The 27,926-nt window shown below is 42.7% G+C and overlaps 1 protein-coding gene and 1 long non-coding RNA gene across 4 annotated transcripts in view; one reads left to right on the top strand and one right to left on the bottom strand.

Moving 5' to 3' along the window:
* Dcaf8 (DDB1 and CUL4 associated factor 8) overlaps positions 1–27,926 on the bottom strand; it is a 44,789-nt gene that overhangs the window by 4,283 nt on the left and 12,580 nt on the right. For all 3 annotated transcript variants that reach the window (XM_031389919.1, XM_031389938.1, XM_031389927.1), the window contains exons 3-11: positions 21,906–21,976; positions 14,448–15,100; positions 13,187–13,327; positions 11,665–11,759; positions 8,777–8,887; positions 5,315–5,387; positions 4,778–4,835; positions 4,227–4,334; positions 2,403–2,533 (exon numbers count right to left, since the gene is read on the bottom strand). In XM_031389919.1, the coding sequence (XP_031245779.1) occupies positions 2,403–2,533; positions 4,227–4,334; positions 4,778–4,835; positions 5,315–5,387; positions 8,777–8,887; positions 11,665–11,759; positions 13,187–13,327; positions 14,448–15,100; positions 21,906–21,957 (1,422 nt within the window). In that variant the 5' untranslated portion in view covers positions 21,958–21,976. The remainder of the gene's footprint in view (positions 1–2,402; positions 2,534–4,226; positions 4,335–4,777; positions 4,836–5,314; positions 5,388–8,776; positions 8,888–11,664; positions 11,760–13,186; positions 13,328–14,447; positions 15,101–21,905; positions 21,977–27,926) is intronic.
* Positions 212–23,644, top strand: LOC116103667. Its single transcript, XR_004123533.1, has 2 exons — positions 212–1,298; positions 23,215–23,644. It is a non-coding gene; the product is annotated as an uncharacterized LOC116103667 (long non-coding RNA).

Raw genomic sequence — 27,926 nt, 5'->3', positions numbered from 1 at the left:
GGGGCTCACTGCAGTTCTCTTCAGGCTATGAACTTGGGAGCCTGAGGAGGCACTAGAGAACAAACTCCAGTACAAGAATGGTATCAACAGATAACCTGACCTCAGGCAGCCACTCATTTGCTCATGAAATCTTGCTAAAGACCTGTCCTCCTGAGCTACCTCTGCTTTATCAACAAGTGGTAAAGGAATAATTCCTTGGGACCTAAGCCTAAGGACAAAGCCAATGGCAAGATGAAAGGATTAAACTTCATACAATACCTGAACTGGAGCCTGCAGGAAAAGCAGACAGAACCTCTGGGCCAGAGGGCCAAGGGGCCTGGTCACTTCACCAGACCTGTCTCAATGCCAGCACTTATTCTGTTAATAATGCTTGCACAGAGAAAAGAACTCTGGCCTTAGAAGACTAGGCGAGGGGTCTAGGGGATGGGACAGAGCATCCAAGTACTCTTGGGAGAGTAAGGAGTTGTTCTTTGGCATTATCTCCCACTCTTGTTCTTGTGAAGATGAATGAGAACAAAGAAAGGATCCCAAAACACAAATTAGGAGACCTGGGCAAGATGGGAAATAACATCTAAGATCCCTCTGATGCTACCATTGTACTTTATGACATAGAATGCTTTATCATCTACGCCTAGGCTGAAGCCTGGTAACCTCCCCTGGTAACTAAACCAATGATCTCAGAGAGAACTAGGTAAGAATCCGAGGGAACATTCTGCTCACACAAAGGCAAGAACAAGTAAAGAAACCCTCTTCAGAGGTCATCATTACATCTAGGACCTAACCATCGAGTAAATGCTCGTCCTCTCCCATCGAGTGCTGGATTAACCAACGAGCCTGGCACCAGCGGAGCTGAAGTACACTGGCCAGCAGAATGCTCTGCTTCTGGAGCAGAGCACAAGACAACAGTTTAGGAGCAAGAAAGACCTTCTGGACTTACTATGTTCAAACTGCAGAATTTCCATAAAGACTCCAGTGTTTTGAACTTACCTACAAGTGACAGAGTCAGACCTCTGAAGGAATGGAACCTGAAGTAGAGAGCCTTTTATATTCAGGCTACAGAAGACAATGTCCTAGGTCCAAACAATTTAGAGGAAACCAGAATAAAGCATCAAATATCCTCAGAAGCAGCAGACCAAGGAAACAAGAAGAAACAGGATCCTGACTGCCAAGGAAGCACTTTCAACTCTCAACCACTCTCTGGTAATCATCACCAGTCAGAGCTGGACTCTGAAGTTCCAACTTACAAGTCTGAAAGGATGAGAGGCCAAGCAGCTCCAGTCATTTCTTAGAGGATTTAGGTAACCAAGCCATTTTGGATAATCAGTCAAGTAGAATCTTCCAAACTGTCTCTTCCCTTTCTTCACTGGCTTAAAACCCTTGTTTAAATAGAAGGCTATTTAACTCTCTCCTAATGCTGGAAGGGGAAGATATATGGCAATCGAGATATATCATAAGAGCAGACCACTCCTCAGTCCTTAACTTGATTTTCGTGATTCTTTCCTGACCATTAATACAGAGGGTTCTGCTTGCAAAACTCAAAGGCCAGGCGGGTAATAATGTGACAATATTACCTACCCAGCTGTTCTCTCCACGAAAAATATGTACTCTTACATTTGCTTTCCCTTCTACATGTACACAGGTGCATTAGGTGTATTTATATCCACTTAACAACAGGCATGGCGGGCTGGAGAGATGGCTCAGCGGTTAAGAGCACTGACTGTTCTTCCAGAGGTCCTGAGTTCAAATCCCAGCAACCACATGGTGGCTCACAACCACCTGTAATGGGTTCTGATGCCCTCTTCTGGTGTTTCTGAAGACAGCAAATGTACTCACATATATGAAATAAATAATATTTAAAAAAAAAAAAAACAAAACCAACAGGCATGGCACTTTATCTGTTAAGTACAAGAATATTCTCTTAAATAGTACTTTAAGTAAGTTTAATATTGAATATCATGTCGGTTAACTTACAAACATTACTCTTATTTTCCCAAATGCTCAAAATGTTTCTTCTAAAAAAAAAATGTGCATCTAGCTTTTATCTGCTGACCCAGGAACCAGTCAAGGTCACTGCTTACCTTACTTAAAGGGACAAGGCACAGAGACATCTTGTTTTGACATTGTATAGGGAGGTTTGTTCCAAATTAATGCTTTCTTTTTTGGAAAAAGTCCATGCTTAAGAATTTTACTGAGGCTATAAATTCTTCCTAAAACTCTTTATAAGGGCAGAAGGAATAAAGTATTCCTTCAAAATCTCAGCCCCCTCCAGACATGTAGTTTAGCTATGGGGGCCTCTAAACCATGGTCCCACAGAGCTACAGTGAAATGTGGTGGCCTATGTAAGACCTACCTTACTGACCTGAGAAACTAAGGAGACAGCCAGTCCAGCACAGCATACTCACCACACCTCCCTTGTCCCCTTCCATGAACTGAATGATCTGGCAAGATGACTTCTCCCAGAGGAAGATGTGCCCGCAGTCACTACCACTCACCACAAACTCACTCTTGGGGCCATAGAAATTGACACCTTTTACTGAAATGATAAATGAGGGAAGAAACCACATGAGACTTGGCACTGGCCCTGTATTTATTTACCTCACTGAGAATTTAGTAATTCACAAACTCTGAGTCACCCGAATGCCAAATAATTCTTTTCATTGCTATAAAACAAGAGAGTGTATGTGTGATAGACAATTATTAGAATCACACCAGTTTCAGAGAGTATTTGCATTCTCTCAAAGTGCTCTATCAGGTGCGGGAGTCTGCTGTCCCCGGGGCAACAGTCTGATTCCTTTATACTTTCATCAGGTAGAGGACTCAAAATAATAGCCTATCTGTAACTTCAGCTCTGCCCACCTTGGTATGTATTTTCATTTATTTATTTATTAACTTTTTAAAATAATTTATTTTTATTTTATGTGCATTGGTGTTCTGCCTGCATGTGTCTGTGTGCGGGCGTCAGAACCTCTGGAACTGGAGTTACAGACAGCTGTGAGCTGCCACGTGGGTGCTGGGAACTGAACCCGAGTCCTTTGGAAGGACAGCCAGTGCTCTTAACTACTGAGCATCTCTTCGGCATCCTTGGCATGGATTTTACTGGTACTCAGTCATCAGTTGATCTGAGACTGACAAAACAAACGAGCACGTCACGTGCACCACAAGCCCGTGAACGAGAAGTCACTGCAGACTAAGGAGGAGCGCCTACGTCTCTAAGTCTCCAGAATCGGCCAAGGCCAAGAGTCCGCCTACTGGAGCCAGTTCCACAGACCAGCCACAATACCGACACTTTCCCTTGTGCTTGCCCACGTCATGAACTCCAAATGCAGACCCCTGCCCCACTTTCCTTCTTACCTGTTCAAGAGAAGTAGTAAAGGGTACTAGAGGTTCCAGATCAAATGATGACACGTGGCTGAGAGGAGTGGTACGAACAAAGTGCCGGAATTCTTTACCTTCTCTATATCAGAACCAGTTAGGATACTTTAAAAAGATCCCAACGCTCCAGCTGCATCCAGCACCAATGAAATACAATGTGTGGAGGAGGTCGGCATCGGTGCTCTTTCATTAAAAGACTGAGGTGAGTCTAGGGAGCCCCAATGTTTGAGAACCAGACACAGAACTCAAAAGCTAAACTTCATTGGAAACAGGCCAGACACTACAACTACTCCTCCTACTTTGCTTTATTCAAAACAATCACTCCCTTCCTTCCCTCTAACGATACATTATATGTAATTCAGCACTGCAGCTTTCAGTGGCTTTTTTTTTTTTTTTTTTTTTTTTTTTTTTTTGGTTTTTCGAGACAGGGTTTCTCTGTATAGCTCTGGCTGTCCTGGAGCTCACTCTGTAGACCAGGCTGGCCTCGAACTAAGAAATCCACCTGCCTCTGCCTCCCAAGTGCTGGGATTAAAGGCCTGCGCCATCACGCCTGGCTCCGTGGCTTTTTTAAAGGATCTCTGTGCCTACTCTACAGTACTTGAAATTACAGAAAACAAGCAAGTCTAGCTTCATGCTTAAAGTAACTGGTGGCAACATCACTGCAGTGCAGATGCTCCTGCCCACTCCCGCATCACACTGAACAAAGGAAAATCCCAGCCCAACTAGGGACAACTTGTCACTGCCCAAGGGACACCAGCAGCCTACTGAGGTAGCTCCCACTTACACAATGGAAATGAAATAATGTGGGTTGTCACTGTGACTTGGGTCACAGAAACACAGGAAGGCAGACTGACCTGTAGCATTATTTCTATGACCTTTATATCTCTTAATATACTGGGCCCCATCACTGTGAGAAGAGTTGAAAAGGTAAATGTCTTCATCATTGTAACTGGCCAGGAGCTCTGCCAAGAACAAGAACACAGCAATGACAGCAAAGGCTGAAAAGTGCAGGGACCAAGAGACTTGGGGGAATGGGAGATTGTCTAGGATGGGGTTTCTTAGTACCCAGATATTGCATCCATCTTACTTAGTTTGGAATAGCAGGCGTGTAAGGTCTACGATAACACATTAGCAGCCCAGGGGTAGTAGAACAGAGGAGCTCACACCCTTTAACTCACTCATGAGTCAAAGGTGTAAGGACAAGCCTGTGAAACATCACTGGCAGCATTTCCTGGGGCTGTCTGCTGTAGTCTCCCACTACATGCTCACATCAACAACTATGCCCAGCTGTTCCACTTGGAGCTACAGTACTGTGGTGAGCACTGGAGGCCATATGCCTCACTGGCTCAGCAGCTCCCTAGACAGAGAAGCATGCCAGCCTAGGAGCTAGGCCCTGCACACGTACCTGTGCCGTCGTGGCTGTACACAAGACAGGTGATGTTTGCTTTGGACTCACTGTTCACCTGCAATAAGGAACAGATACTGACTAATATCCCCACCCCACCCCATTTGCTATACCACCTTTGGGAATAGGTTTTTCTAGAAAATCCCCTATATTTTTTCCCAGAGACAGACAGAGATAAATAGATAGAAAGAGGTAGGGGGAGGGGTGAGTGAGAGTGAGGTATAGAACTGAGGAAACATATCCACCTCAATAGCAGGGTCTTACTGAGGCCCTGTCTTGGTTCTCTCCTGGGTGCTAGCCATTTCAGCTGCATTATCTCATTAGGCCACATGATGGTGCAAATCTCCATTTTGTTGCTGAGAACATTAGACTAATAAAGGCCAACTGGCTACCTAAGATCCTAAAACTTTTTAAGTGAGAAAGCCAGGATTAAAATCTATCCGGTTAAAATCTCTTCACATTTATGGCCAGTAAGTTTGAAAGCAGCTCAGGATGGAGTCAAGGAGGCCAGGAGCCATTGTCCTTCATGAATCTTACCAAGTGGTGAGGACAGAATTTCTTCAGGACTCCATTATTCTCATTCTCATCAATTTTCCTCTGGTCATAAATCCTAGAATGAAAGAAGCAATCACAGTGTCGAACCTTACAAAGTGACCTGCAGAGTCATGAGACAAGGCTCTCTAACTTACAAAGTGACCTGCAGAGTCATGAGACAAGGCTCTCTAACTTACAAAGTGACCTGCAGAATCGTGAGACAAGGCTCCCCCCACTCAGGCCTTTCGTTTCTTCTTTTTAGCAAAGGTGTCTCCTCTCCAATCCATTTTCAAACTCTACCTTATCCAAGTATTTTCCACTTCCTTTGCCAACATGGTTTCTCGGTTCCCTGGAGCTCACCAGTTACACTAGACTGGCTGGCAAGTAAGTCCCAGGGATCCTCCTATGTCTCCCTCTCCTCTAACTGCAAGATCCGTCTCCACATATTTAAGTGTGCTCTGGGGATCAAACTCAGGCTCCGTGTCTGAGAGATGGGCACTTTATGGCTGAACTATCTATCTCTTATGCCCCATTTAGAGTTCATTTTCAGTGAAGCAACTAATAATATACTTTTTATATGTATGTTACTTATCCCAAAGCATTTATTACTCATGGACAGAGGCCATGCTTTACATAAGGCAACAGCTTTTTTTCAGATTTATTTTTATTTTTGTGTGAGTGTTCTGCCTGCATGAGTATAAATGTGCATCTCAAGTGTTAGTGTAGTGCTGCAAAGGTCAGAAGAGGGCAACAGCTAGCCTGAGTAATAGATGGTGATGAGCTGCCATGTGTGTACAGATAAACTGGACCAGGTCCTCTAGAAGAACAGAAAATGTTCATAACAGCTGAGCCATCGTTCCACCCCTCCTTCCTTTAACTTTTTTGGCTAATTTTCTCTCTCATAAACCACAAAAACTAACACCAAACCACCAATCTCCTGAAGTTATCTGTAGTCAACTTCCGTCAAAACACTGAATGAAAAGGTCCAGAAAAACAAAAAACCAATATACTAGTTTGAAATAACTTTCATTATAGTATTTCTCTAGCATTCTGCTTTACTATTAGTCATTGGGCTAATCAATCACTGTGCCTAATTTACAAACTTCCACAGGTTTTTCTCTCTCTCGCTCGCTCTCTCACTCACACACACACACACACAGAGTATCTTTTGGGTTCAAGGCTAGCCAGGGGATGATACACCCACTATAAATCTGGGGAAGTTACTATCCTTTTTTTTTTTTAAGATTTATTTTATTTATTTTATGTGTATGAGTACATTGTACTTGTATAGATTGGCTGTGAATCACCAAGTGTGGCTGCTGTTGAACTCAGGACCTCTGCTTGCTCTGGTATAATTTACTGTAGCTATCTTCAGACACACCAGAAGAGGGCGTGAGATCTCATTACAGGTGGTTGTGAGCCACCATGTGGTTGCTGGGATTTGAACTCATGACCTTCCGAAGAGCAGGGTGTTCTTCCCCGCTGAGCCATCTCACCAGCCCCCCACTGTCCTTTCTTTTGATGATAGAATCCCATGCCTTAAGTACTGCATCTCCTGACACCTGGAGATCTACCTGAGTGGCGCTTCCTCTGTGCTTTAGGCTGCCATCTACTTAGCAGATACTAATAGGCTATAGGTAATAATAGGCTATATAGGTACTAATAGGCTATAGGTACTAATAGGCTATAGGGAATAATAGGCTATAGGTAATAATAGGCTGCCCAAAAGCACACTCCTTTTCCTTCTAAAACTAAACCCTTTCTAAATCTATCCCTGTCCCTTCAGTCTCTGTCAGCGACACTATCCTTAACACAAGTGGCCAAACCAGATATCAGCTTGTACATGCACAATCTCTTTCATTAAGGTGCTTATTTTTATGAATTTTGACAATTTCATCCATGTATTCAGTGTGTCTTCTATCATGTTCATCCCCCACTCCTGCTCAGGTATTTTCTGTCTTTTATAATTAATTTACTTCTTGCCAGTTCCTCTCCTTGGGTATGTTGTTTTGGTTGTATCCGCTCTTCTCACTTCCCTCCATCATATTCTGTCTATACTACTGTGATATTTCTTCTGATTTTCCTGCTCATGTCGCCATTAGAATTGCATCCAAAATGCAAAACATCATGTAAGTTCCCTACCTGAATCTCTTCACTAATTTCTGAACACTTTACCGGGAAACAAAACAAAACCAAACTTCACAGGACATCTGCCTACAGCTTCCTTAAGGCCCTACACATTACATGCCTAACAAGCCAAAGGCAACAAGCCTATGATCTCTTGCTGTACAATTAAAACTACTGGCCTTTACAACACTTAGGAGGCAGAGGAAGGCGGATTTCTGAGTTCAAGGGCAGCCTGGTCTACAGAGTGAGTTCCAGGACAGCCAGGGCTATACAAAGAAACCCTGTCTTGAAAAACAACAACAACAACAAAAACAAAAACAAAAACAACAAAAGATTTTCAACTACCAGCAGAACAGAAAAAGCAAACACCATTTTTCTAATCATGCCATCCCTCCTTTTTCAAACTGACAATCCCAAAGAAATGTAGTTGAAATACAGCAGCTGGAGAGCTAGGAATGCAGGTCAGAAGGAAAACAACTGGTGCAGTGGGGACTGAAAAAATGCTGTCTGGTTTTCCCTGAGGATGTCTCAATAGCCAGGGTTAAAAACAGATGTTCACAGTAACAAAGATATTACTACAGATAAAGAACAGTGGTTCAGAACAACAGAATCAAAAATCCTCGGTTACAGAGTATTCTCAAGGCAAATTCCTTCTAAATCCAACCACTGTTCAAAATTGCTAGTGAGGAGCTGTCAAGATGATTAACTGGGCAAACACACTTGCTGCTCAATGAATCTGATTCCTGTAACAAGTGTTAAGGACAGAGCTGATTCCAGAGTTGTCTCCTGACTTCTACATGCATGCTAACATACCCTCATCTACTGTATCATACCCACACAGATTAATACAAAATTAAATTTTAAAATTATCTAAAAAGATTGCTAGTGCAGTGTTAATCTATATAGGAAAATAGTGGAAGGCATATATGCTTTATGTCTTAGCCACTATGTGGGACAATTTTATCATTCTTTAAAATGTGATCATTTCTTTAATATACAACAATCCCAGGACTAGAGAGATGACATAGCCCCAATGCTCTCCTGGCTTCCTCAAACCCCACTCCTGACCATGGTGCCCAGTTACACATCCACAGACAAAACACTCATAAATACAGAACAGATGAATTGTGAACAATAATCCCTGTACCATGAAACTCCTCAGCTGTTGTAGCAGGGAACAGAATGTCTCAGGAGGAGCCTAAGCATTCCCAAAAGGGTAAAAAGTGCAACATGGTAGGCAATGGATTCCTACAACTTCCTAACTTAGCACTGGGAGCATCTGGCAATATACAATGTATCCTAAGTCTCAAACTCTCATACAAAGACTGTTGAGCTCACCTTACATACTGATCTCTTCCACCCACTGCAAACTGGTGGGTATTAGCAGGGTTCACGTAGATTGTATACAGCCCCACTTTCTTCTCCTTCTCTTTTGTCACAACTAGTTTCCTTTAAAAAGTAGAAAAAGCATACGGTTATATTCTCCAAAAGACCCGGATGGAGCTCAGCATGACACCTCAGATGTGGAACCACAGCATTCAAGAGATTCACTACCTAAATTTAGGGCCAGCATGGGCTAGAAAGAAATGTCTCAAAAACAAAAACAAAACAAGCACCACCAAAAAGAAAACTCAAAGAGCCAAGGTCTTTCCACTGAAAAATGGAAAAAAAAAAAAATCAACAGAGTAAATGCAGACATGGCTAGTAAGAAATCAAATTCTAATCTGTATAAAAAAAAAAAAGAGGTGTTTTTTTGTTTTGTTCTATTCTGAACTACAAAATAAGAAAATGCACTATGTTATTCTGAGGACTGGGAGAAAATATGAAGAAATGTTCTAGTGTTGTTTGAAGAGCACAGGCTGGTAATCATTGTGGTTAAGTATTTGAGCCAGAGTCATAAGGACACCCCGCATGTTTTCTTCCATGAAGGGAGTGGGGGAGGGGAAGGACAACAGGAAAGAGAAGAGGCTGCCACATTGGCATGTCTCAACTGAAACATCTCATCTGCACAGGGGGCACATGGCTGTGATCCAGGACTCAGAAAACAGCAGGGAGAGCTGGCACTGAGGTCATCTTCAGCTAGCTAAAGAACTAGTAACCAGCCAGGGTTACATGAGACTTATCTTTAAAAAAAAAAAAAAAAGAAAGAAATAGAGGGCTGGAGAGATGGCTCAGTAGTTAAGAGCACTGACTACTCTTTCAGAAGTCCTGAGTTCAAGTCCCAGCAACCACGTGGTGGCTCACAATCACCTGTGATGGGGTCTGAAGACAGCTACAACATACTCAAGAAAGATGAATCAGTGGGTAAAGGCAAGCCTGCCAGCCTGAGTTTGATCCTTGGGATTCACAAGGTAGACGAAAAGAACCAACTCCCTCAAACTAATGTCTCATCTGCAAATGCATATTGTGCATACACACAAATACACATCATTTAAAAACTAAAATGACATATACACATTGAAAAGTGAGCTACTGCCTTCTAGAACACAATTCTAAAGAAAACGGCACCCTTTTCTCCTTATGTGAGCAAATTAGGAGAGGATGGATTAATTAGGATGGCTATGTGCAAATGGAAAGCACTTCAACACGACTGCCTGTAACCCGGAAGGATGCGCTTCTGACGACCTTCATGGCACGGCCTAAGAGAACCCAGGCAACCTCAAAACCTTGAGCCGGGCGGTGGTGGCTCTTTAATCCCAGCACTTGGGAGGCAGAGGCAGATGGATTTCTGAGTTCAAGGCCAGCCTGGTCTACAGAGTGAGTTCCAGGACAGCCAAGGCTACACAGAGAAACCCTGTCTCAAAAACAAAAACGAAAACAAAAGCAAAAACAAAAACCTTGGCTATAAGAATTTAGCTAACCAGCCATAACTTAGCCCACAGTGAGGGTAATTTTATAGAAATTACCTAGATCTGTGTCAGTTTGTCATATATGCTATCATGAAGATTAATAAGCTTACAGGAAAGACATCAAGAAATGATAAAAGGCCTAACTTCAACTTTTGTCTTTTAAGCTTTTACTCATTTTGGAATAATGAAAATGGAAACCAGAAAAAGACAAGCACCATAACCAATTTCTTTGTAAAGAAATAACTTTAGTACTTTTTCTCTGCACGGTCAAAGTCATTCCAGCCTAGAACTGTTCTGGACAGGAGATTTTGATTTTAAAATCTATACAGCTTTCTAGTGAAAGAATATAGATGGCAGGCATGGTGATGCACACCTTTAATCCTAGCACATGGGAGGCAAACGTAGGATCATCAGGAATTAAAGTCATCCTTGAATAAACTGTGAGAAAGCCAGGGCTACAGGAGACCTTATCTTAAAGAAAAAAAAAGCCGGACAGTGGTGGCGCACGCCTTTAATCCCAGCACTTGGGAGGCAGAGGCAGGTGGATTTCTGACTTCGAGGCCAGCCTGGTCTACAGAGTGAGTTCCAGGACGGCCAGGGCTACACACAGAAACCCTGTCTCGAAAAATCAAAAAAAAAAAAAAAAAAAAAAAAAAAAAAAAAAAAAAAAAAAAAAAGGTGCTTTTTTCTTCTATGGTATTACAGAGTTAAACATGGGACTTCCACGTACAAAAGATTTATAGTATAACAAAATCCTACTGTAGTATCAATTTTATTTTCAAGATTTAACTTTCTTTTTCTGTATGTGATTTAACTGAAAATATACAGGACCGTATCTCTAGGCTAGATCGTAGAGACATGTGCTTCGTGAATGAAGAGCAGTAGATCATCAAATTATTAAAGTCTACCTATAAAAATTGAGCTTTCTCTGAGGAATCAAGGATGAATGAAAACATTTCACTGCCAAGAAAGCGACACAGGGAGCAAGGACTCTCCCAAAACCTTAAGCTTTCTAATACTTTGATGAACCGAAGGGTTTGATATTACCATGGCATGTGGAACAATTTCAAAGTCAATGAATACAGTTCTGTAAAGAAAGCACGACTGTTGGCTAAAAAGATGGCTCACAGATGCAGAGAACCTGAGTTTGGTTCTCAACATCCATGCTGGGTGGCTCCTAATCACCTGCCACTCTAGCTTCTAGGGGATCAGATGCCTCTGGCCTCTCTAACACCTGCATTCATGTGTACATATCCCTACACAGACACACATATACACAAAATCTAAGTTAACTTATCACTTCTAGGCCTTTTGGCTAAGATTAAGTATAAAAATGAAGCAAACCTTAAACAAAAGAAGGTGTGTGGCTCTACTTACGAAGCTGGCCGGTCTTGCCTCAGGTCGATTGTGAAGACGACCGCATCTTCACCAGCTGACAGGAACGTACAGGGAGAGTCCGGTTCTAGGGCCAACTGAAGGAGAGAAAGGGAAAAAATGTGGCTTCTAAAAATTAAGACAGAATCTAGTTCATTCACTTACCTCTAAGAAGGACAGCAATTAAAATGCAAAGGCATTTTACAAAGGTAGGCTGGGCATGGTAGGCATATACCTTTAATCTCAGCACTTGGAAGCTGAGGCAGGAGGATCTTTGTAAATTCAAAGGGTAGCCTAATCCACACAGTGAGACCATATCTCAAGAAATAGCCTGAGCAAGTGAAGTGTCCAACTTCTTTACTTTGTTACAAAATCATAAGAAAAATAATTTAAGCTTTACTCACTCTTATTGTGTGAACTGATAGCTCACTTATTCTATACAGGTCAGAGGACAGAGGATTTGCTATTTTAACCAAGTCCCAAAGGAATCTGAACAGACAGCAGAGGAAAACCATCAACTACAGAGAATTCGCTCTAAAACACTTAAACTGGGCAGTGGTGATGATATACACCTTTAATCCCAGCACTCTAGACGCAGTCGGATCTCTTTGAGTTCAAGGCCAGCCTGGTCTACAAAGTGAGTTACAGGACAGCCAAGGGCTATAGAAACCCTATCTTTAAAATTTAAAAAAAAAAAAAGAGTTCATTCTAAAATAAAATCCATACCTTGAGGAGTGCTGACAAATAACATAGAAGTTTCTCTCTTTTTCAGTCCCTGTATCTTATCTCTAAAAATAGTAGGTAGGAACTAGACAAAAAATCAAAGAACTTAGGGAGAAAAAAAAAGATCAAAGAGGTGGGTATTTTTTATGTTTTTTTTTAAGCATTCCTTTGCACAGCATGGAAAGTATAATGTCTACCCTGACACTGGACAGCTTTTAGTGCTTCACTGGCTGCCATCTTGACTACCCATTCTATATTCACAGCTCTAAATAAAGCTTCTAATAACTTTACTATTTTTAAGCTACTAGTTGAGGGCAGGAAAATCGGAGCCTCCACGTACGAGAATCTAACCACCTGGAACCACTAAAATGATCTAAAAACAATCAGAGTGAATTTCAGGGGTTTAAGAAAGACACAGGAACTCACGGATCTTTGAAGTAACCATGACTCTAGCTCTGGGCTAGGGCGGTTTATTTTTATTTGGGGGTTTAAGGCAGTCTTACTCCACAACCCAGGCTAGCTCTGATCTCATAGAAATCCTGCCTCAACTTTGCAAGTGCTAGGATTACAAGTATAAGCCAGCACACCCAGCCAGGGTGTAGGGATAACCAACCAAGTATTGTAAGTACAGGAGCAATGTTTGTTTTTCACGAACTTTAGGGCAGCTGTGTTTGCTCCCTTCTCAACAAATCTAGGGGCTGACTGAAGTAAGGCAGGTGAACACAGCAAAGAGGAGGAGGCAAAGCCCTGGCTGCAAGCCAGAGGACCTGGGTTCACCATCTTGGAAACAAAGAGTCCTTACCTTGTGGGATGCCCCCTTGTGCTGGGCCACACGCTTGGTGTTCTTGCAGCACTGTGTGGCAGACAGTTCTGCGACTCGGACCTGCCCGTCCCGGGCACACATAGCCAAGGTGGAGTCACCACTGTTAGGAAGGAACTTGGCCTGCAGTGTTAAGAATGAAAGGGAAACACAAAAGAAATTAGAAGTGAGTCTAAGAGAAAATGTGTGACATCGCACGTCACCTTCTCCCCGTGCACAACTGGATGTGCAGATACTTAAGCCCAAATTCTTCCACAAGTAAAAGGAAGAGAAAGGAAATCACTGTGACATAAAAGTGCATTCTAGCCGGGCGGTGGTGGCGCACGCCTTTAATCCTAGCACTTGGGAGGCAGAGGCAGGCGGATTTCCGAGTTCGAGGCCAGCCTGGTCTACAGAGTGAGTACCGGGACAGCCGGGGCTACAGAGAGAAACCCTGTCTCAAAAAACAAAAAAAAAAAAGAAAAAAGTGCATTCTAGGTGGCTCTGCAGGGATGAACACTACAGGATTCAACACTATAAAAAACTACAATTATGCCTTACAGGGGGGAAAAGCAAGAAATAAACACGGACAACCATTATCTATCAAACAAATCTAAACCTGCCACCAAAGGAAAGAAGCCTGGAAAGAATGTTGAACAATTGTAAGGATGAGTGGCTAGTTATCAGTATGGACTATGGGACCGAGGTACAGTAACTCCATAGGATAATCATTATTAGCCAAATCTTATCAAATGTAAGCAAACCGCAGGAGTGAAGCTATGTGCTTCGCTTCTTTACAGTACTGGCAAAGAGCCCAAGAGTCTCAGCATGTGCTGTATCAGTGAGCTGGACTTCCAGTCCACACACATGCTGACAAGATGTGTTACAAGCCCTATTTTACAGATACATAAACTCAGAGCACAAATTAAATAAATGGCCAAGCTCACTGGGCCAGGATCTGAAAACAGAGCAGTTTGGATCAGGAGCCTGTGCTCGCTACCACACGGCCTTATACTGACACACCGTTATGAGTTTCAAGTATCCTATCCATATTAGACTTATTAAAAGTCCTTCCAGTCCTTCTGTGCAAGGAAACAAAAGGCTGCCATGGGTCCCTCAGTGTATTACTATGGAGTCAAAGCTGGGTCAAGTCCTGATACCTCATTCCAATCACAACTTGCTACTATCTTCTGCTCTAGACAGCAACTCAACTGTCTACCTCATGCTTGATTTTCTCAGTTGCTATTATGTCTCTATGCCTTACCTGGAAGACATTACTTTTGTGGCCACTCTCAAAGTCCAGTACTGGTTGCCGCCGCACCCAGTCCCACACTACCACCTTCAGGTCATCACTGCCACTGGCCAGCCAGGTGCCACGCTGGTTAAAGTGCAAGGTATTGACACAACCGGTATGACCCTCAAGCCCATGCTGCAGGCGAAAACGCTGTACAAAGACTCTTGCTCCACAAGCCTCATACACGAAGCGGGCACTTGAACCCAGTTCCCGCTCCCGAAGGGCAGGAAGGGCTTGCCAGCGAGGTCGGGGTAAAGCTGTTGTCTCTGAAGATACCCAGTCTTCCAGGGCTCTCTCATCATCTGACGAGTCCTGGTCACGGCTGGCCCGTTTGCGCTGTACACGGTGCCGAGGTTGACCCTCATCTTCTTCATCCGAGCGGTCATGAACTCGGTTTTCATCGTGGATGGAGTAATGGCCCGTGTCCTCCATGCTGTCAGAGTCCTTCTCTTCACCTGAGCTCTCTGTGTCTGTGCCACGACTTTCTGTGCTGGTGCGGTTGGGGCCACCATCATCCCCAGTCAAGCTCAAGCTCAGGTCTGATGTCTCTACTTCAATCCCTGAGGATGTTTCCCTCCGCTCTTCAGCTCCAGACATCTCTTCTGGACTGCTGGACAGGCTTCCTGAACATTAGTGGATAGACGCAGAGAAAAATAAGGAAAAACAATTAGGACAGTAATCAGAAAGATTTTCTACCTTGGTCTAAAAAAACTACACTAAAGACCAAGAAACAAATTTAAGTAAATGTGTTTACTTTCCAAATGCTTATAAATAATCATTTCTAGGGCTGGAGAGATGGCTCAGCGGTTAAGAGCACTGACTGCCCTTCCAGAGGTCCTGAGTTCAATTTCCTGCAACCACATGGTGGCTCACAACCATCTGTAATGGGATCTGATGCCCTTTTCTGGTATGTCCAAAGAGAACAACAGTGTACTTATATACATAAAAATAAATAAATAAACAAATCCTTAAAAAAATTTTTGTTTCTAGCCAGGCATGCTGATTCATGCCTATAATCCAAGTACTTGGTTGATAGAGGCAAGAGGATCCAAGAATTCAAAGTTAACTTCAACAAGTTTAAGGCAACCTGGGCTATATGTCTCAAAAAGGAGATGGGGGAACTTCTAAGTGGAAATCTTGGTTTCTTTTTTTTAGATAAAAGATCAAAGCTACAAAGGCAGTAGGTATGGAGATACACACTGGTCATTCCCATATTCAGAAGGCAGAGACAGGAAGATTACCCCAAATTCAAGGCCAATCAGGTCTACACAGACACACAGACACACAGACACACACACACAACCAAGTCTCGCAAAAAATAAAACTAAAAAAGATGCTAAGCACTGGAATACTGTCTGAGAAGTGTGCCTCTGAGGTAACTTGGGCCCCAAAAGAAAACACCACATATACGCTCTCTTATGTAGAACCTAGCTTCAAATTTTTCAATCCAGGTGTTTAGTTCGGAGTATCTGTAGAGACCAGGATGCTAGAAAGGGTTTGTAAGGTGTGGACAGCAGAGTCCCTAAGAGGTGCAGGAGCAAAAACGTGCTATGAGAGCAGAGAGTGACAGTTAAGGAAAGATGGGACCTGGGAAGATGAAGGAGGGGAGGGAGTAGAAGGTGTGTTAACTAACACTAAGAATATATGAGAAGCCTTAGAGAAACTATTTTGTAAGCTAATTAAAATAAAATGTTTTGAATGGAGATGCCCTGCTTGAGTAAGGATTAAAAAAAGCTTCTCACAGACACAGATTACTAATGGAAATCTCAATGCCGATCATGGTATACTTCCCTAGATTATAGTCAAGGGATGATGACCTCAAAATAACACTGGCTATTGCTGTAGCTTGTCCACCAAAACTAGATTGTAAAAGTCTACTGCTAAAGAAACCATATACCTTCTTTATAGACAGAAGAATCAGGTGGGATCTAGCCTGGCCATTCTCTTCTGCTGGCTGGTTTCACAGTGCCAAATGAAGAGTGGGTGCTTGGTGAGAACAAACACCAACGGGCTGAAGACCGCTCAGTGGCTAAGAGATTGACTGCTCTTCCAGAGAACCTGGGTTTGACTCCCAGCATCTACACACACATCTGTCTAAGTGCCCGAGGATCCAATGCCCTCTTCTTGCCTTTTCAGGCACTGCACACACATGGTGCACAGACATATATGCAGGCAAAACACCCACACATACAATAAATCCCCCTTCCCCAAATTTTAAAAATATACCAATGGATTTCTTTGAGTTTGTGGCCAGCCTGGTCTATATATAGTGAACTTCGAGCCCTGCCTGGTCTACATATAGTGAACTCTGAGCCAGGCAAAGATACATAGTGAGACCCTGTCTCAAAAGCAAAACAAAACATCACACCACTACTACTTTTATGCAATCCTGGACATGGACAGGCCCACCGGTGTGACAGTTGTGGCACAACTGTCACAGAGATAACCAACTGCTTCCTGAGGCTGCTCAGAAGGGAATTCTTCATAGGAGGGAATTACACCTAATAAACCTAGTCAAAAGGTCATGGCTCCAGAGATCCAAAGGCCCTAGGGAGAAATCTATTATTATTGTTTCAATGAAAAGTGGACAAGTCAAACAACCTTCTAAATATCTGTATTTATATTCACAGATATGTGAATATATATTCCTTCTTTTTTCAGTGAGCCGTGGTTAACACAGACTTATAATTGGTCAAGGCATCAAACTCCCAACCAAGGCTCAGAGAATATCACAAAAGGGGAAGCAGGAACATGAGAACCGGAGAATGGGGAGGACAGTTGAGAACTGTTTTCTTCTGGACAAGACAAGCACTACTACACTCATGAACTCACAGCAGCTATGGTTACCTGCACGTGACCTGCACAAGATCAAGCCAGTCAGGATTCCAGTATAAATGGGAGAGTGCTTATGAGGCCCTGTATTAACAACTATTGGCAAATGATGGCTGCCAGGGAAAGGGAATTGCCTTTCTTCAGGCGTACGGCAACTGGTAGATTGTCCTCACTCCTGTGGATGGCCCCACATCCATGTGACTGCTAAAAGCACAAACTAAATCTAGCTGGTTATTAAAAAAATGACAATATGAAGGTTAGAGGAAGACACGGGAGAGGGGTCAGAGGAAATGGGGAAAATAGGGTGGATATGACAAGATATATTTTATGCGTACATGAAATTATGAAAAGAATAAATTTCTACAATATTTCTTTTTTAAAAAAAATGTGTATCTGATGCAACTACCTTAGATTCTGCCCTGTTTTTAAGATTCTGCCCTGGTTACCCTCCTTATGTAGACCAGGCTGGCCTCCCTCCATCTGTGGCACTTCTTCACTTCCTGAGTGTTGGGATCACAGGTACACACTGAGCACCACACCTGGCTTTAGGCTATGTTCTGATTGATCAAGACTCAACTCAACTGAACAATGTAGGGATAACTCTTGTCCAATGTGTAAAGGCATGGCCTGTTAATAAAGGCACGAGAGACTAGGTAAGACATCCTCCCGGAGAGGAACTCTGGGAAAGAGAGAGGCACAGGAGATTCGCCACCAAGACCAGCCACATGGCAGAACTTAAGATTAGCATAAATGGGTTAATATAAGTAAGAGCTAATTGGGAAGCAGAGCCTGGCTTAGGGCCATAAGCACTGTAAATAAGTCTAAGCCTCCGTATCATTATTCAGAGCTAAGACAGGCATTGAAAAAGACTGAACAGTTACAGAAAATTTCTGAAAAAAAAAGAAGAAAAAAAAATTTCTCAGCAAGGACTGCCACACCATCCTTCTGTTTGAATGACAGAAAGTAAATGACAAGAGAGCAGACTGGCTTCTACCATCCCATGTCAGGAAAGCACTGGCCTCCTGCTGCTTAACTGCTTTCTTCCAGAAAGATATTTTTTAATTACTATGCCATTTATTTGGTGTATGTGTGCCACAGTGAACATGTAGCCATAAAAGAACAACTTGAATGAGTTCTCTCCTTCTACCATGTGGGTTTCCAGGATCAAACTCAGTCATCAACCAGGTGGCAAACAAGCCTATGCACTGAGCTGTGTTACTAGCCAATCTATCCATTCTTCAAACCCAGAAAAGGAGACTTGCAGGCCTCTGAGCTGGTCATTATGATCACTCACACACGTTCTCATCCCCTTCCTAACAAATGTATTTTAACTTACTTCAACTAGTTTGTTTTAGATAGGGTCTCATTATATGGCCCACACTGGCCTCAAACTCAGATTCTCCTGTTCTGGCTTCTCAACTATTAGGATTGCAAGCACGAATCACTAAACCTAGTTTACTAAAAATAATCTTTTTCTTTTCTTCCATGATGTCAGGGACCAAACTTAATGCCTTGCACTTGCTTGGAAGAACTCTACCACTGAAGCTACATGCCCAACCCTAATTTATAATTTTCATACAATTTAGACATGGACTTTTAGTCTTTTTATTGAGCAATCAAACAGTCCTATCAAGAAACACACGTGAAGCTGATAAAAAGCAGGGCTACTCTAAGTGGTTCTTGAGAAGCTCGGCAGTCTGGGGCCGCCATCTTGGCAGTTACATAACTGGGTGATTTTTCAATGCTTACAATTAAGTGCAGCACTGTCATCTAGCCAAGAAATCACACAATGAGCCTCTGAGCAATGCGCATACCCAACACAAGCCCCGTTTCCAACCTAAGGTCAAGGTTTGGAGAAAGAAAGGGAAGAGAGACCAGGCGGTGGTGGCGAATGCCTTTAATCTCAGCACTTGGGAGGCAGAGGCAGGTGGATTTCTGAGTTCGAAGCCAGCCTGGTCTACAGAGTGAGTTCCAGGACAGCCAGGGCTACACAGAGAAACCCTGTCTCGAAAAACAAAACAAAAAAAAAAAGGGGGGGGGAAGAGAGGGTTTAAACAACAGAACACTGTTCACTGCTGTCTCCTTTCCTCAGATGAGTACACACTTTACCTGCTACAAGTAAAGTCATCAGAGAAAGGCAAACCAATGTATCATTCTAGTATAAGCTACTTGGGTCCAGGTCTAATGTTTATTTTTTTTTAAAGATTTATTTATTTATTATATGTAAGTACACTGTAGCTGTCCTTAGACACCCCAGAAGAGGGCATCATATCTCATTACAGATGGTCGCTGGGATTTGAACTTGGGACCCTTGGAAGAGCAGTCAGTGCTCTTAACCACTGAGCCATCTCTCCAGCCCAGGTCTAATGTTTAATGATTCAAAGCTAGAGCACCTCAGACTGGTTGTCTGGATTACAGCATTCATCTGTGAAGTCTGTTGAAGAAATAAAACTTCTTTTCAATGAACTCTGAGGCAAAGCCCAATACAGAAAACAGATATAGAAGTCTTTTGTTTGAAGTAACAAGGGAAGGCTGAACAACACAAAAGCCCCACCAAGAACATAACAGTATGAAAACTGGGCTACAACATAGAAGAAAAGTATGTGTGTGGAGAAGATCCACGGAAATCTGAACTTAAGCAGCAGACATGCTGAAAAAGTATAACAGATGAGTTTAAGTGCAACAGGGCCTAAGCTTTGGGGCAGCGAGAGTAAAAACAGCACACCCAGGGCTGAAGGCACAGCTTGATGGGAGGGCACCTGCACTGTACAAGGTTCTGGAGCATCAGCACACAGCATGTAACAGAACCCTGGATGCAAGCACAAGTAAAACATTCACACTCCTAGAATTGACTGTTAAAATTAGGATCAAGCCAGCAAGATGGCCCAGCAGGTAAAGGCACTTGTCACCAAGTCTGACCACACAAATTTTGAACTTCCAGAGCCACAGGATAGAAGAAAGAATCTCATTTTACTAAAGTACCAAAGCAACACGACACTGAGTATATAATGTAAAATTTAAAAAATTATGACTAACAAATGCAGATTTTTGAAGGTGGTAGCACATTAATATAAGGGATAGAGTGTACCTCACATTTGAAAAGGGGGCCCAGGAGTCAATGACCAAGATCTAGCTTAAAATCTGGCAATTTTTTTCTGTACAAGCCCAGAGGGTAAAAACCTTAAGTATAGAAAATCATTTAGCACTGTCTTAGTTACTGAATGTCACTTGCACAAAAGTAACTCAAAAGATAGGAGATAGTACATAGTGGGTATGATTATGTCTAGTGAACCTTTTTTCCACATGGGTGTGGTGTGTACATTTGGAGTGTATGCAGAGGGTCACGAACACGTGTGAAGAGGTCTAAGGCTGACATCAGGAGTCACTCACTCACGTTCCACCTTACTGATCCCAGAGCTTGTTGACAGTTAATCTAGCAAGCCTGCTTACTCAGCTTCTCTGTCTCCGCTTTCTGAGACTGTAATTACATGTGGACCATCATGCCCACCGGGTCTCTACACAGATCTAATCTCCAGTCCTCAAGCTTAGGCAGCAAGTGCCCCAATAAAACTTTTTACAAAACCAAGTGGCAGGTGGCTTAGGGTTTGAAAAGTAGTTTGCCAATCCCCGATGTAGCTAATGGACAAGCTGCAGTTCAAAAATACACCTGCGGGCTAGAGATACGGATCTGTCGCAGGGTAGCTGCCTGTCACATCCAAGGCTTGATCATCAGTGCATGTATGTGCATGTGTACACGTGTATGTACATACACACACACACATGCCCTCTCTAAAATTTCTTTAGCGTCCTATCCCTTCTAACTACGCCCAGTATAACAGGATGGAGGGAAGACTGGATTCTAGACAGTTTGGGTTTAACCCTTTTCTCCGTGCTTCAGTCTACCTTTTTGGCACTGGAGGCTAAACCAAAGGTCTCGTGCACTCTATCATTGAGGCACACTCCCAGATGGTCACTTCCTTTCTTATCATTCTCTGACTTATTATCTAACATACAAACAGACCTCTCAATTAACAGAGAAACTTCAACTTCCTCCAAACTCCCTCCACCTTACTTTTCTTCTTAAAAGTATTACGTAAGTCTGCCTGTCTGGAAACACACTTTCAACAATCCAAACCACTTGACCATTTGGAAATGTATCTCTGGGACTCGAGACAGCCCAGAAGTTAAGAGTATGGGCCGCTCTCTCAGGGAACACAGATTCAATTCCCAGCACCCACATGGTGGCTCACAGCTGTCTGTAACTCCAGTTCCAAGGAATCTAATGCCCTCTTCTGGCCTCTGCAGGCACCAGGCACCAAAGTGGTACACAGACATAAATGAAGGCAAAATAACCACACACCTTTAGAAAAACATTTTTAAAGAAATGTATCTCTGTATTGATTTCCTGAAAATAGATAAAATTTGAAGTAGCAAAAGTGGTAGGCGATCCAAGATGATCCCTGTGTACTTTCCCATACCCAACACACAAAGAGCTCCTTTGTCCCACTAAAACTCTCCCCAAAGAGCTCTCCCTTAGGGAAGGTGGGAGACCTTAGCTAATAGTAAAGAGAGTTCTACCTGTGTTCAGCCCCTTACCATTAGCTAAATCTGTTCGCCCGCCTGTCGTGTTGGGCCTTTTACTGGACATCTTGAATATGGTAGCCAGCCTGGATTTAGAAAGAAGAAAAAAAATTAATTAGGAAAATCAATAAAATAGACAAGGAGATAACAGTTCACAGATTTTACCATTTCTATAAGAACGAATCTTTTTTTGTGTACATTTAACAAGACTATTCAGTTAATAAACCCCACACCCTGGCTTCCCTGGATATAATTCCATAAAGAAACACACTTGAGGGGAGGCCAACTGCCATCTCTTTACTTTCTTTACTGAGGAGAGGAATAGTGGTTTTTTCAGAGAGAAAGGAAGGAACTGAACTAAAGCTTCAAACAGCAGGCATATATCTAATAACATGCTGCTGGCTAAGAACCCCAAATGAACACAGAGGCTACTCAGCACTGCCCTAGGAACAAGAACCCCACTGTAGGTACAGCTAGTTTTCCACAAACTCTGTAAAACATTTGTTTTCCCAAAATGAACACATGAGGCAAGAATCTGAATCTTATTTCACATACAAATCGATTGGAGAAGAATCAAGCTATTGGAAAAAAATCCTGACCTTTGGTCACTCAGATACTTAGCGTCAAGCAAATATAAGCAAAGCTGGGCAGTGGTGGTACACAACTGTGATATCAGCACTCAGGGGAAGCAGGATCAGGTAGATCTCTGTGAGCTCAAGACCTGCCTACAGAGGGAGTTCTAGGACAGCCGGGGAGGGCTACAGAAAGAAACCCTGTCTCAAAAACACAGGAAAAAAGTATAAGCAAAGACGGACTTTGAGCCCAGGAGTATCTTAGCACTAAGAAATAACCTTAAACTCAGATTTAGGAGACATAGGCAGGCAGATGTCTGCATCCAGACTGGCCACACAAAGGTGTAAAGGAGAGTTCCCGTTAAACCATCTCCACTCATTTTACAGAGTAGCAAACACCACCAACATATTCTACTCAATTTCACCAGACTTACCTCTGTAGCAAAGCCCTAACTAGAACAAGGGAACAGATCTGATTTCTTTAATGCTGTCGTAACTCTCCCACCCTCTCCAAGGCCTCACTGCTACCTCCAGCAAACTCCAAAGAGCAAAGAATAATATTATTCAGGCCAGAGTTTTGTTTAGCCCTTTCAGTGTCTTGAACAAAAGGCAGTGGTAGAAGACAAAGTATGATTATGATCCAAGACCATAGTGCCCAGGCACCGTCCCCCAATCTTTCAACAGCCCTTTCATTCCCCTAACAATTACCATAGGATCCCATCTTATTTGTTCTCTGCTTCTCTCCTTCACAGAAACCTATGCTGCTTCATAAAAAAAAAAAATTGTTCTCTGCAGAGACAACTGCCCAAAACTACTGGAAGCAGGCCACCATGGGGAAAAGCCACCACCATGGGGAAAAAAGCAAAACCACCACCACCAAAAAAAGCCCCACAAACAGAAAAACCCCAGCACTGAATCCGAGCAAGCAGCTGAAGAGCAGCGAGGAAGCACAGCACAGCGCAGGTGTGAAGGGGGCAGAGACAGGAGCTGCTTCTGGGGCAGACCATCTTCCTCCTGTCGCCTCTTGTTTGAGACAGGTCTCACTCTGCATCTCAGTCTGGCCTCAAACTCACAGGGGACCCTCTGCCTCAGATTCCCCAGGATAACAGCTGTGAGCCACCACAAATTGCTTCTTTCCTCTTTGATATGTATGTCATTTTCGATAAAGATTTATGTATGAGTTTTCTGCCTGTATGTATGTATGTATGTATATATGCATGTATGCATGCATGTATGCATTTCTGTGCACCATGTATGTGCCTGGTGCCTGAGAAGGTCAGAAGCTGAGGCTGAATCCCCTGCAAATGGAGGTTTGTGAGCCACCATGTGGATACTGAGAAATGAACCAAGGTCCTCTGTAAGCTGAGTGTTCTCCCACCCCATGTACACTTCCCACATAGCTCTTGGCTTTGTCTCTCAAGAGTCACCATATTCCTTAGCATCTCAGGAATTTCCCACTCTGAACCTACAGCTTAAAAATTACACTATTATAAATGTCCTAAGGAATAAGGAAACTTATTCCATTACTGGTCATAAAGCAAACCATGTTATTATGGTAAAGTAAGAGTAGATGAGATATTTTTCCACTTCTAGAATTAAACTGTCTACCACATCACATTTTCACTCCACTATTACCCATTTTCAGAGGATAAAACAGCAGCTCCCCAAAACCATTCTCATAACTAAAGAGCATCAGGAGTCCAGAATGTGTGGACTTGTTCTAAAAGAGCTATCTGCTCTCCTAGTCGCTATAATGACCTGGCTCTGAGAAGCAGGGAAAAGGAGCCATAATGTCCAACTGTATCCAGAGTGTACAGCACAGTCTTTTGGAAGAGAAAATGACATAAAGGTTTTTAAGAAAAGGATCTCCTTTTTGAAGTGAAGCTGCAGACCTCATTACTAAACTCAGAACTAGAGAACCCTGTGAATGCTAATGCATTCATTACCACAGCAGATACTTCTAAAAATTAAATTTTAGCAAAATCAGTCTCAGACTAAAAAGTAGATGATCGCAGACAGTGGTGGTACACATCTTTAATCCCCACACTCAGGAGGTGGATCTCTGTGAGTTCAAGGGCAGCCTAGCCTGGTCTACAAATCGAGTCCAGACAGCCAGGGCTACACAGTGAAATGAAACCCTGTCTCAAAAAACCAAAACAACAACAAAAAAGGGAGACGTTCAAGAATTCAGCAGTTGAGTGAAGCCAACAGTCAACTGCACCCTGACAAGCTTGTGACCATCACTGGACCTAGCTTTCTTCATCTGTAAAATAACAGACTGAAAGTTGGACAAGGTAGCATATGCCTGTAAATCCAGTGCTTAGGAGGTGAAGGCAGGCCTGAGTTCAAGGTTATCCTCAGACACATAACAAATTTAAAGTCAGTGTGGGCTACATGAGATCCTGTTCTCAAAAAACAAAGAAGACAGAGTATATCTAACTTTAAGTGTCCAGATGGCCCAAACTGGAAAACATTCTGAGAATTAACATGATCCTCAGTTTCAAATTTTAGAGCATGTCAGAAGTCCATATTATTTATATACAAACATTCAAAAATCTAGACGTGAAGTACTAATTAACAGTAGAGTGCTTAGCCAACACCTATGAAGCCTGAGCTCAACGCCCAATGCTGCAACAACAAACCACCTAAAAAGCCAAAGGGTCCTGACCACTTTAGGGAAGGGGTATCCAACCCTACCTATCGCAGAGATGTCATACATCAGTACAATTGTATGTATGCAGAAAGGCGCAATGATCAAGATTTTATTAATGAACTTCAGTGTAAATTTTGAGCATTTACCCCCAATATGTATACATACACATTGATAATCCCAGCACTTGAGAAGCTGAGGCAGGAGGATTCCCAAGAGTTAGAGGCCAGCCTGGGTTACACATAGCAACAGCCAGCCAAAGCTACATAATACAGCCCTATCTTGAAAGTGCCAAACAGCGAAGCTGGAGAGAAGGATCCGAGCTTCAGAGCACTGGCTGCTTTCAAAGGATCAATTCCCCCAACAACACAACACAACACACAGAAGAGCGCACACTAGTCTCTAACTCTAATTCTAAGGAACAGGATGCCCTCTTCTGGCCTCCACAGGCAACAGGCATGCATGTGATGCACAGGCAGGAAAAACCCCTATACCCACAATAATAAAATAAAAATTTTAAAAATGTAAAATAGGACCCTTCCGGGCGGTGGTGGTGCATGCCTCTAATCCCAGCACTTGGGAGGCAAAGGCAGATGGATTTCTGAGTTCAAGGCCAGCCCGGTCTACAGAGTGAGTTCCAGGATAGCCAAGGCTAAACAGAGAAACCCTGTCTCGAAAAAAAACAAAAACAAAAACAAAAACAAAAACAAAAACAAAACAAAAAAGTAAAATAGGGCAAAACAGCTCAGTGATGTACCTGACTTCACACCAAGCTTGTGATCCCTAGATGCATAACAACTTCTACAAATTATCCCCAGACTTCCACAATTTCACCATAGCACATACAAAAAAAAAGGAAAATTTAATAATAATTTTTAAAAGGTATGTTAATTTTTCTAGAATATATACCAAGCAAATATTTCAGCATTCTTTTTTTTATATACTACTGGATCATCTTATATATGAATGTATAAATTCTCATTTTGGAAACTATTTCTCTAGAACACCAAGAAATTATGGGCTGAGGACAGGTTTAGTGGGTAAAGTGCTTGCCACAGAAGTATTAAGAGTGTGTTCAAGGGCTGAAGAGATGACTCAGCGGTTAAGAGCACTGACTGCTCTTCCGAAGGTCCGGAGTTCAAATCTCAGCAACCACATGGTAGCTTACAACCATCCGTAGTGAGATCTGACACACTCTTCTGGTGTGTCTGAAGACAGCTACAGTGTACTTACACATAATAATAAATCAATCTTTTAATAAAAAAAAAGAATGCATTCACATCCTCAGGCCCCACAGCAAAAGCAAGATATGGTAGCTCACATCTGTCATGCCAGTGTTCCTAGGAGAATGGGACCTAGTGACTAAGAGAACTCCCAGAAGCTTGATGTCTTGTTAGCCTGGTGTACACAGGGGCAAACTACCACAAACAAGGTGCAAGGCGAAGGCAGCCACCTGAGGTTGCTTGCCTCTGCCCACAACGCACGCTGTGGCATGTGTGCACTCTCGTATGCACACGTATGCTCTCTCTCTCTCTCTCTCTCTCTCTCTCTCTCTCTCTCTCTCTCACACACACACACACACACACACACACACACACACACACACACACAAATTATGACAATAATACAACTACTTTTGAGGGAAGCTATGATTCTCCTAATTTCAGTCAAAATGAAAACATAACCAATTCAACCCTAGTGCAGAAGCTACACTAACTGTCTACATTTCTTATACTGAAGACATTCGCCAGGCAGTGGTGGCGCATGCCTTTAATCCCAGCACTTGGGAGGCAGAGACAGGTGGATCTCTGAGTTCCAGGCCAGCCTGGACTACAGAGTGAGTTCCAGGACAGCCAAAGCTACACAGAGAAACCCTGTCTTGAAAAACAAACAAACAAACAAACAAAAAAGGAAACATCATTTCTAATGTGACAGCATTTAGAGACGGAGTCTTTTTAGGATACAATCAGGGTTAGATGAGGTCATAAAAATGGTTATCCTCATGATGGGATTTGTGACACTGTAACAGGTTCTTTTATTTCTCTCTTTCTCTCTGGCATGTGAGAGCACAGCAAGGAGGCAGACATCTATAAGCAAGAAGATAGCCATGAGTAGAAACTATGTACAGTGTTGCTCTTAGCCCTGACTTTACCCTTTAGAAAAGTGAGAAAGCTCTGTTGTTTAAGCCAGCGGGCATTGGTATTTTGACATAGCAGCCTGAGCCATTTTAAGACACTACAATTTAAACACCATAACCACTGCAGGATCTCTTCCATTCACCAACAAAATAAATACCATTTGATTCAAGGCCAAGCCATCATTTGCATTTTTCAATGTATTACATAACCCAAAACTCCACTGTTTCTACTCTGATCAAGTAATATGTCAAATCTGGCCCAGAACAAACCATTCCGAGCTGAGAGAGCTGATGAGCTCACTGTCTCAGGTAGCTGGAGGAGTTCAGATTAGCTCCACTGCCTATACTCTAAAAATAACCCTGACTCCTGCCAAAGTGAAGGTTAAAAAGTAAACTGTTTGAGTATGAGGGTAGGGTGGGGTGAGGGTGGAGTGGGGTGAGGGTGGGGGTGGGGTATTATTTCAAGTTCATTAGTAAATCCTAGGGAGCTAGTTTTGTTTGTTTTAGCAATAACAACATCTTAAATTTTTAGCTAGCTATAATGACTATATAACCAAAAATCAAACAGAAAAACAACTGAGAATTTCTTATTTAAAAATTGTTGGGGGTGGGGGCTGGTGAGGTGGCTCAGCGGGTAAGAGCACTGACTGCTTTACCGAAGGTCCTGAGTTCAAATC

Source organism: Mastomys coucha, unplaced genomic scaffold, assembly GCF_008632895.1.
Source record: "Mastomys coucha isolate ucsf_1 unplaced genomic scaffold, UCSF_Mcou_1 pScaffold1, whole genome shotgun sequence".
Classification (NCBI taxonomy): Eukaryota; Metazoa; Chordata; class Mammalia; order Rodentia; family Muridae; genus Mastomys; species Mastomys coucha.
This window is presented reverse-complemented; position numbering and strand designations above follow the sequence as displayed.